The sequence below is a fragment of the Phoxinus phoxinus genome, assembly GCF_949152265.1.
Source record: "Phoxinus phoxinus genome assembly, chromosome: 19".
NCBI lineage: Eukaryota > Metazoa > Chordata > Actinopteri > Cypriniformes > Leuciscidae > Phoxinus > Phoxinus phoxinus.
In genome coordinates this window covers 26,617,572-26,628,635 of record NC_136894.1, presented here as the reverse complement: position 1 = coordinate 26,628,635, position 11,064 = coordinate 26,617,572, and the positions used below count along the sequence as shown (strand labels likewise).

General features: G+C 38.2%; 1 protein-coding gene and 1 long non-coding RNA gene across 2 annotated transcripts in view; both read right to left on the bottom strand.

The window, feature by feature from the left end:
* The window catches only part of LOC306986670, a 392,716-nt gene that overhangs the window by 313,248 nt on the left and 68,404 nt on the right, over window positions 1–11,064 (bottom strand). The gene's annotated exons all lie outside the window — the stretch shown is intronic.
* LOC306987181 (uncharacterized protein) lies at window positions 3,282–10,384 on the bottom strand. The gene is made up of 15 exons (XM_079591253.1): window positions 9,904–10,384; window positions 9,699–9,781; window positions 9,459–9,615; window positions 9,204–9,365; window positions 8,977–9,102; window positions 8,671–8,891; window positions 8,375–8,529; window positions 6,936–6,945; window positions 4,933–5,485; window positions 4,650–4,732; window positions 4,417–4,573; window positions 4,173–4,334; window positions 3,956–4,081; window positions 3,654–3,874; window positions 3,282–3,481 (listed from the first exon to the last, which is right to left on the bottom strand). The coding sequence occupies exons 1-15, from the start codon at window positions 10,312–10,314 to the stop codon at window positions 3,340–3,342; spliced, it is 2,769 nt and encodes a 922-aa protein (XP_079447379.1). The 5' UTR covers window positions 10,315–10,384; the 3' UTR covers window positions 3,282–3,339.

The following is an 11,064-nucleotide window of genomic DNA, read 5'->3' as shown; positions in this document are numbered from 1 at the left end:
TAGTTGTATTATCTTTATTAAATATCGTTTTAAAAATGTATTCATCACCTTCATCTGCCTTCCTCAACCACTCGTGACGCTCGTATCCAAATATAATTTACATACTACAGGCTTATTCAGGTATTTTCAACTTCGTAATTTAGCAAAAACTCATTTCCCCAGTTTCCCCAAATTGCCAGAAAAATCCCTGATTGAGAATTTACGGTCAGCCCCGGTAACCGTATCTTTTATATCTATTTCATGTTGCTTTCATCTAGAACTTCATCTCTCTCCTGTCTGAAGTCAACATGGGAGAAAGTTAAAGAGTTAGAGCTTTGGTCCGAGGCCCTTGTTAGAGTTAACTCTACTTCTACATGTGCCCGGTTTGATTCAGTTAAAAGTTTTTCACTCTACCAAAGCTAGACTCCACAAATTGTTCTTGTATCAGGTGCTCCTTTTCCCCAGCTGATCATGTACATTCACTTGCCCCAAACTGGCCTCATACTGGGCTTCCTTTTTTGACTTTCTTTCAGGGGCTTTGCATATTTCTCTCCCTCCATGTCCTATTGTTGCCATCTTTGCTGTGTCTGTTTACTCTTCTCTTTTCACGAAACAACAACAGATGTTATTGCCTTTGCCTCCCTGGTTGCTGGAAGGTGTATTTTGCTACATTGGAAGTCTCCAACTCCACCCCAGACTAACTCTTGGTGAAAAGATTGTATGTCATTCCTTTCTCTATAAAAACTGAACCCTACCCGGGGTTCAACTGTAAAATTCTATAAAACTTGGAACCCCATTCTAAATTTAATCTAAGATTCTCTGACCTCACTAGATTTCGATTAAGTTTGTACAGTGTGTGAGCATATATTATTATTATATACATTTTATGTAGCCTATTAATGTTATATACATTTCATGTATTCTTATTATCATAGATGCAGTGTATTGTTAATCCTCATTTATGTTTGGGGTTTATGTTTGGGTTAAGGGTGTTTGTCTAGTTCTTGTCTGAATTCACTTTTTTTCCTCTTCTTCTTACTGTTTTGTCTATCATTCAGAGTTAAATGTGGGGATAAAAAAGTGCAGATAATGTTCCCTTGACTGTATTGCTCTGGGGTTTTTTTTGTCTGTGAAATAATACAAATTGTGGATTTAAGATAATATTTGGCTAATAGTTATATTTAATGATAACTAATATAAATGTGTTCGTGACTGACAAACAATCTGTCCAGTGTTTCACCCCCTACGGCCCTCCAGCATCTCCTCTAGAGGACAGCAGTTTGGAGAATAAATGGACGGATGGCTATTTAATATAATACAAATATATGAATGAACATTTGATTGATGCGTTTAACGTTTTAAAACTCCAAATCAGATTGTCAGTAATTGTAATACTATAAATTAATATCCTCTTATTTAGCCTACCCAATTTTGCTGTTCATTAATCGACAAAGAAAGTGTGTTACCCAGTTTTAGATATAAAAGTTAAGCATGCTTAAACTGCAGGAATATACACTGGTATTTTACCTCTCCCTATTTTGCATATATTTAGCATGTAAAAAAAATATTTTTTCAAAAGTTCCCTGTTCCCAGTATAGTGCACAATAGCATTGTCTGAGTTATGAGCAAACAAATGTTCATTGTCAAATACAATGATATTATTAAACCTGTTAATTTTTTTATGTAATTCAAAGTTTTAAACAACTGTAGTCTTATTACATTTCAACAGTCCCCAATTGTAAACGTATTAAAATTAATAATTGTTCACATTTCAATTTTGTCATTAATTTACCGATCTTAAAGCAACATGTTTAGGCTATAGCCTAAGCCACAACGGTGTAAATATGTTCTCTGATGATGCAAACGAATCACCTTAAGAAATTTGGTTATTTGAATACCAGAAATATCCGTTTCAGCACAATATTTAGTTAAGTTTCTTGGAAATATAAACTTGATGTACCAACACTGCTTGTTTGTTTATCAGCGTCGAATGCGTGCTCAACCACAAGAGCGCGCGCGCGTGACAAGAATGGCGCGGGTTTCTGAGGAGGAGAGTCAGAGAATCAGAGGTGAGACACTTTACTTCACTCACGACTCACCACGAAAAAATCTATAACGTTTTTGGCCAGATGTGGAATATCATAATATCAATAACGTTATAATCCATCATTGAAACCCCGTATTCCTAGTATGCCTACTATAAATATTTCCCCCATTTAGAATGGTAACAACAACAGTTCCATAATGACAGATAAAAAAAATCCAGATTACAACAGTGGTTTCAAATAAAGTGTGTAAAGATATTTTACATTTGGCTGAGTTTGACGACTGTTGCGGATAAAACAAGATTCAGAATCCAAATGCTAAATACGATGGTCTCGTCCACATTAACACAATAATCATTATCAATAATCATAATAAATACTTCCAGTAGGCTAGTTGAAGTTATATTCCCACAACATTTACCTTACAGCTGGATTTGCAATTTTACAAGGGTGTGCAGAAATGTGTCTGCATTACTTGCACAATACTTAAATGTTTACTTTAAGTTGGCCTACTGACAGGGGTTTAGAGTCGTGGTCCTAGCTCACTTGGTGCCATAAACGAGATAACATATTTAAAAAAAAAAAACATCTGTCAACTTTGTGTTGTAACCCCACCCTTTACCCCATGGCATAATACAGTAAGTGTGAATGACCTAAAAGCATAAGACTGGTCAAAACTGGTTTATTGATAATCCCCTCAAGTAAGAAAGATAGACACCTGCATTCCCCCTCTACATTTTTCTCAGATGAGAGCTCTGTACATGTTCAGACATTTGTGGACTTTTTTTTTCACTGCTGGTTTTACTATCATTTGTCATGTAGACTTCACACACTCAGTGGTGCATAAATACGTTCAAATTGTTCAGGGTGTGGGGGTTTATTTAGTTATTTTGAGGGCCGGTCGTATATGTGAAACCTTTTGCTTATATTTGTACATGGATATATACAAAATAATGTCCTTGTCCTTTGCAGCAAAGTGAACTTTAGCCTGATTTAATGCATGCAATTTAATGCATTGGCATTTTATTGTTATTTCAATTGTTGTGGTAATTGAGAACAGCCACGTAATCAGGTCTTTGAGTTAGTTGGTATTTATTTTTTCTAATTATAATGTTTTATACTACACTTAGGCTAATACTAGCTGAGCTGGTTTTTTGTATTTTTATTTTTATTTAAATGCCTTTTGCCTACATTTGCACATTGACTCAATATAGTATCCAAACTAAACTAAAGAAAATAAGACAAACACAAGATATTCTCAGTTAGGCCAGTTTATTGGTGTTTTTTAATACACTCTGGGGTAGATTTTTGCTGCTCAAGAGCTCTTTTGAGACGTGGTCTGGCTTGTAGCCTGGGAAGATGAGCTGACCACTTTGCCGTCCACCACCTCTTCCACAATGGTTACCACTTTGCGTGTAGTTGTGCTTGAGCTTGAGCTTGCGCTTGTGCTTGAGAGGCTGCAGAGGTAGAAACACATCAAATTAAATTTCAGAAAATGCTTGGCAGATATTTCCATCCCTCTTTAATTTAGTTTGTTGCAATAAGTCACCACTGCTCACTGAAAAATGTTGACACCATTGTTTAATCTAAATACGGTTCTTTAGAGATTTTGTTTTGTAGATGTCTCACCTAGAAGTCTCTCCATCCAGCAGTCTCCTGTACTCCGCGATCTCCATCTCCAGTCTGGTCTTGATGTCCAGAAGCATCTGATACTCTTGTCTTTGACGTTCCAGATCGGCACGAAGTTGCACCAGTTGATCTTCCATGCTGGTCACCTGGAACTGGTAGCCGGACAACATGGAGCCGTAGCGGGCCTGTGTATCTTGCAAAGTGGCTTCCAATGATGATTTCTGTTGGGGGGGAAATTAATTATTCAGTGTTCTGAACAATGTGAGGACGAAACTTAAAGGGATTTATTTTTCTTTGCTTACCATACTAAGTTGAGACTGCAACTCGATTTGAAGACTCTGGAGTGTCCGTTTAACCTCTGTGATTTCAGATCGGGATGTTGTAAGGGTTTCTGTGCTGACAGCAACTTCCTTGTTAATGACTTCGCTCTATGAAAGACAATCCATAGCAAAGCAGTCAGGTAAGTCTGTCCGTTTTGATTATAATGCTGCCCTTTCTTTAAAAACATCAGATTTTTACCTTGGACTGGAACCACGCCTCAAGATCCTTGCGATTCTTATTAGCAACAGCCTCATAGTGCTCACGGATTTCAGCCATGATCTTTGACAGGTCTTCCTGTGGTGCTGCGTCAACCTCTACATTGACCTGTCCACTCATCTGGGCACGTGCTGCCAAGAGTTCCTAAAGATGTAGTAAGAAACCACTGAGCATTTGCTTCGTTTAGAGGATTCACTTATTTATCAAAGAGTGTGAACCAACTTACCTCCTCGTGGTTCTTCTTGAGGAAGATCAGCTCTTCTCTCAGCCCCTCAATCTGCATCTCCAGATCAGATCTGGACATTGTCAGCTCATCCAGCACCCTTCTCAGCCCAGCAATATCTGCCTCTACAGACTGCCTCATGTTCAGCTCATTCTCATATCTGCACAAAAAAGTAACTGATGTAAATGATTTGACCTTTTATAGATGTTGGAAGTGCTGTTTGTTTATTCACTTACTTGACTCTGAAGTCATCTGCAGCCAGCTTTGCATTGTCAATGCTCAAGTAGATGCCTCCGTTTAGACCAGTAGCATGCTGAATCTTCAAGTGGAAAAATGAATAAATAAAGTTAAATTTAGATATCTCTTGAAGTTACCTGAGAAATATGGTATTTTTTCCCATGCATTTTGTATATATGCTTTGAAAATGAGGAAACATGGGATATTGAAATTGGATAATTTTTATCTAAAGGTAGGTTAATGATTGACTTAAAGTAGATGTTCTGTAGTTCTGTCATGTACCTTGTCCTGAAGGTCACTGATAGTAGCGTAATAGCCACTGTAGTCCCGAGAAGAGGGGGACGTCTTGCTCTCCAGGAACTGGCGGATCTTCAGCTCAAGATCACCATTAGCCTTTTCAAGGGTGCGCACCTTCTCCAGGTAGGTTGCCAGACGGTCATTGAGGTTTTGCATGGTGGCTTTCTCATTTGCAGACACATCAACAGCATCAGCCAGGTTGAAACCAGCACCACCTCCAAAGCCAGCACCACCTCCAGCAGAGTAGGAACGAGAAGCAGAGGCACTGGAGATACGGACACCGGTTCCTCCTGCTCCCCCATACACACTACCGGCACGCATTGATGAGACACGACCAGCTCCGCCACCAAAGCCAGAAAATTGAGAAGATCCTCCTGAGGACATGTAGCTGCGGGTGGATGATGAAGAAGACATCATTTTGAAGGAGGCTTGCTTTTGTTCTCTACTCTGGAGAATGAGTGAGGTTGGAGAATGAGCGAGCGGATGAGTAAGGAGAAGACGACCCTTGCTCCTTTTATGTGGACCAATGGGGGAGGGACTAGATGGATGAATTGCCTAAGGTGGGGGAGCGTGAAACTATTTGGCCATTCCCCGAGGTAGCAGGCGTGGCTGAAGACAGATTTGTGTGGTTTGTTAAAATATATCAGTTTCATTTAAATCCCTAAAACATTCCTTAAAGTTTGACTCTATCATGAAATAATGGATTGACTGAAATGGGGGTTTTATTTATTCCAGGGGTACATTTATTTGTTTTCCCATGCGCATATTGTTTGGTGTCATTTGACACATGTAGAGATGTAGACTTCAAAGGTGAAATTATATTTAATTTCACAAAAGGCAGATTCATAAAAAAAAAAAAAAAATCTATGAATATATTAATAATAGAAATTATCTGTTTTCAGGATTGACAAATTCCATTACCTAGTTTGCATATGTTTTATGTGTTTTTTGTTTTTGTTTTGTTTTTGTTTTTTGTTTTTTACAAATAAAGATTACATTTAGATATACATTTAAACAACACATTTGCTTAATGCCCTTCTATTGCATCAAAATTACCTATTAAAAACCAAATGATTAAAAGTTAGCTTGTCTGAAGTGGGTTTTGGGTCACTTGATATTAACTAGATTTGTGAGGGGTTGAAATGTTTTAATTTCAAATGGCAAATTTAAAGTTTTAATGTTGTATGTAACAAAGTTGTCTATAGGGCAACTTTTAAATGTTTGGAATATTGAGTGAATGTAATACCATAAAACTAAACAGTTATTTTCTAATATACAGTAGTTTCTTTCAAAACAATTAATAACTATACAAATGACTAATATGGTAGAACTAATTCTGAAGTGGTGATTGTTAGATTTTGAGTTCTGAGTGACTCTGACTGTACAGAGTTACACGTTTTGACCAATAGGAGGCAATGTCCAGAAACTATGCAGGGTCCCTCCCAGCATTCAGTATGTAGTCATGCAACAAAAGGCACTTTATTGCACTGCAATTTCTGCAGGGATAGTCACCTAGAGCAGTGTTTCCCAACCTCATTCCTGGAGGCACATTGTTGAGTCAGGTATGTTTACCTGGGCTTTGCTCCTTTGTTCAAGGCCACAAACCCTTTGTGGTTTGACTCTGCAACCTTTACCAGCTTATGTCAACTCAGTGGTATTGCTGACAGGGCTGTTCTTAAGACAGTGCGACCGTGCTTGAGGGGGTCCTGCAGTGAACACACCATGCTTGGGACGGCCCTGATTTCTGACATACTTTTGGTGCTTTTATTAGCAAACTGTTATGATAATGCTTAATTTGAATCCATCCTGACTTTGGTCAGGAATATGGTCTGTTGATTACCTGATTTAATTTGGTGAGGATCAGAGAAACTTAGGAGAAACTTAGTTGGAATGAACAAAGAAAATTAGTTTTTGAAGAATTTAAAAATAGACAATGGACAATATAGTAATCAACAGCAGAACAATTGTAATAATTGAACTCTGCATGCCTCAGGGAATCTAGAACAGAAGCATGATTTAGAGTAGACGGACAAAGACATATACAAGTTTATTTTTTTAACACTCAAAAGCATTGCTTAGATGCAGCCTTAGGCCCTGTAAGACTTTTATCATCATATTCATTACACGATATATATTTAAGGGTTCGTACGGTCATGAAAATCATTGAAAAGTCATGGAATTTAAAAATAACAATTTTTCAGGTCTGGAACAGTATTAGAAAAATAAATAAGAGAAAGTTTTGGAAAAGTCATGGAAATAAGTTTCACAAACATCCAGAATGTATATTTAATCAGTGCCTAAATTTCAGCATGGGAATGCAGGTATTGCGCATAGTTTTACTCATTTCAGCAGGTGTTGTGCTTATAAAGCGGAAAATTCACGAAAACATTTATTGATTATAGCATGCGGTATACTGGATCCATGCACTCGATCTTAAAGTGACAGCAGCCTAATAAACCAGCTGCTGTCTGTGTCATTAATGTTAATCAAACAATCCAAGACAAATAGAAATTCACTCGCCGCTTTTAATAACCGCTTTTTATTTTAAGGATTAAAATTTGCAGTAAAGACAAATAGACAGTGTTACTTTATCATATTTCTGTTGTATTTCAGATTACTGTGCCTACTGTTAGACCAACCTAAAAAGAAAGAAAAACTTTTTTTTTAAATCTTTATTCCATATTTATTTGTGTTAGTGCCTGTAATTTACTTGTTCTTATTTTACTGACTGTTTAATGAACTCGATTCAAAATTTGACTTTATACAGAAACATAGGAGTGTCCCACCGGAGTATTGATATTTGCAGTATTGCAATGCCACATGTCAAGAGTAAGGTATCATTAGTAAAGTCAATCTTGCAAATATTTAACTTACTAATTTCACCTGTCCCTTTCACATATTCAACTATTATTCGTGTCATTATCACTTTCATTAAAAATGATGTTCATTAGAATGGACAATAAGTCTGAACTGGGTAGAGTAGAGTCATGTATTGATGTGGCTTCTTTAAAATACTTAATAAAACATCTTCATGAACCGTAACCCAATAAATCAGTGGCAGAACTACTAAAAACATTTATTCATTTTGAAAAATGCTATGAAATGCATGTACTAGCAGTTTTTACTATGGCTGGTAGTTGTTGATTTTAATTTAAAGACTTCGGCCTTATTATGTTTGACTATGGGATTTGATTATGCAAGGTGTAGATCAATTTTAAAACAGCCATGTGATTCCTGAGCAGTCTTTAGTTGTCACCGTTTTTTTTCATGCTATTGTTTTTAATTGACAACTTTCCATATTTGTTAAATTTAAGAGTTGATTTCATGCAAGGTGCAAATGACAGAAGAACAAACAAACAATTCTGCACAGTTCGACCAGTTTATTTGCTTTTTATCTCTCTGATGTCGATAGCTTTTGCTTAAGAGCTCTTTTGTTGAGACACAACCTGGCTTGTAGCCTGGGAAGATGTGCTGACCACTTTGCCGTCCACCACCTCTTCCACAATGGTTACCACTTTGCGTGTAGTTGTGCTTGTACTTGCGCTTGTTTTTGAGCTTGTGCTTGTGGTTGAGCTTGAGAGGCTGCAGAGATAGAAAATGAAGAATATTAAATAAATAATTACTTATTACTCATTAAAGTTGTTATACTTATTAAAATGAGAACATTAATGTTTAGTCTAAATGCTTTTTTAAAAGATATTTTGTGTTGAAGTTGTGTCTCACCTAGCAGTGTCTCCATCCAGCAGTCTTCTGTACTCCGCGATCTCCATTTCCAGTCTGGTTTTGATATCCAGAAGCATCTGATACTCTTGTCTTTGACGTTCCAGATCGCTACGAAGATGCACCAGACTCTGTTCCTGGCTGGTCACCTGGAACTGGTAGCCGGACAACATGGCAGAATAGCGGGCCTGTGTATCTTGCAAAGTGCCTTCCAATGACGATTTCTGTTGAGAGAAAGTCATTATTGTATACATTGTGATGATAACAAAACACTTTACAAGATTCCTCTTTTTGTCTGTGCTTGCTTACCATACTGATTTGAGATTGTAGCTCTATTTGAAGACTCTGGAGTGTGCGTTTAAGCTCAGTAAATTCTGATCTGGACGTTTGGAGAGTTTCTGTGCTTTCAACAACGACTTTCTTGATAACTTCGCTCTATAAGAGGCAGTCCATAAGAAAAGCAGTCAGATATGTCTTTTGTTGGTTTTGATTACAATCCTTCTTTGCAAATTTTACAGATTAAATCTGATTTTTACCTTGGACTGGAACCAAGCCTCAAGTTCTTTGCGGTTCTTGGTAGCAACGCCCTCGTAGTGCTCACGGATTTCAGCCATGACCTTTGACAGGTCTTCCTGTGGTGCTGCATCCACCTCTACATTGACCTGTCCAGTCATCTGGGTGCGTGCTGCCAAGAGTTCCTAAAGATGCGATATCAAACCATTGAGTATTTGCTTCATTTATTTAAAGGAATCACTCATTTATCAAAGAGTGTGAACCAATCACCAACTTACCTCCTCGTGGTTCTTCTTGAGGAAGATCAGCTCTTCTCTCAGCCCCTCAATCTGCATCTCCAGATCAGATCTGGACATTGTCAGGTCATCCAGGACCCTTCTCAGCCCAGCAATATCTGCCTCTACAGACTGCCTCATGCTCAGCTCATTCTCATATCTGCAGAGAAATTAAACCATTGCAAATCACTTGGACCCATTTGAGATGTTGATAGCTTTTCTCTTAGTTATGTGTGGACTTACTTGACTCTGAAGTCTTCTGCAGCCAGCTTTGCATTGTCAATGCTGAGGTAGATGCTTCCGTTTAAACCAGTAGCAAGCTGAATCTTCAGGGGAACAGAACAAAGATGCAGACAAAGAATGATGGAATATTGGGAATTGGTTATTTTTTGTCTAAGGTGGTTTAAGGATTGTCTTGAGAAATATGTTCTATAATTATGTCATGTACCTTGGCCTGAAGGTCACTGATAGTATCGTAATAGCCACTGTAGTCCCGAGAAGAGTGGGATGTCTTGCTCTCCAGGAACTGACGGATCTTCAGCTCAAGATCACCATTAGCCTTCTCAAGGGTGCGCACCTTCTCCAGGTAGGTTGCCAGACGGTCATTGAGGTTTTGCATGGTGGCTTTCTCATTTGCAGACACATCAACAGCATCAGCCAGGTTGAAACCAGCACCACCTCCAGCAGAGTAGGAACGAGAAGCAGAGGCACTGGAGATACGGACACCGGTTCCTCCTGCTCCCCCATACACACTACCGGCACGCATTGATGAGACACGAACTGCTCCGCCACCAGAGACAGATAAGCGAGAATATCCTTCTGAGGACATGTAGCTGCGGGTGGATGAAGAAGAAGACATAATTTTGAAGGATGCTTGCTGTCGTTCTCTGCTCTGTCTGGAGAAAGAAGCGGATGAGTGAGGAGAATACGACCCTTGTTCCTTTTATGTGGACAATTGGGGGAGGGAGGGACTATAAAGATTGCCTTAGGTTGTAGAGAGTGAAACCATTTCCCAGTTCCCCAAGGCAGAAGGTGTGGCTGATAACAGGTTAGAATCATTTAGTTTCACATTTCCCAAGAAATGTTTTGTTTTTTTGAGGTTATGAAAGTTTCAACTGTCAGCCCTTGTCCTTGGTTATTCGAGCTTGTTCAACATGTCAGACCTGTGGCTGTTTTAAATGTGTGCTTTATAAATAAAATAACTGAACTGAACTTGTCAATCTTCACACTTATGCTTGCTTAAAAGGATAGTTTATCCAAAAATGTTAATTCTGTCATTAATTACTCTCCCTCATGTCGTTCCAATTCCGTAATACTTTCGTTTATCTTCGGAACACAAATGAAGATCTTTTTTGATAAAATTTGAGCCATTTCTGACCCTCCATAGACAGCTACGGAAATACCATTTTGACGCTTCAAAATGTTCATAAAGAGATTGTAAATCTAATCCATATGAACTGAGCTGTTTAGTCCACATTTTCTAAAGAGACACGATCACTTTATATGATGAACAGATTTAATTTCGGCTTTTATTCACATTTAAACATTGATCAGCGAACAGAAGCTCAAGAACAAACCTCTTGCTCAAACTCAAAAGTGCTGCGTAACA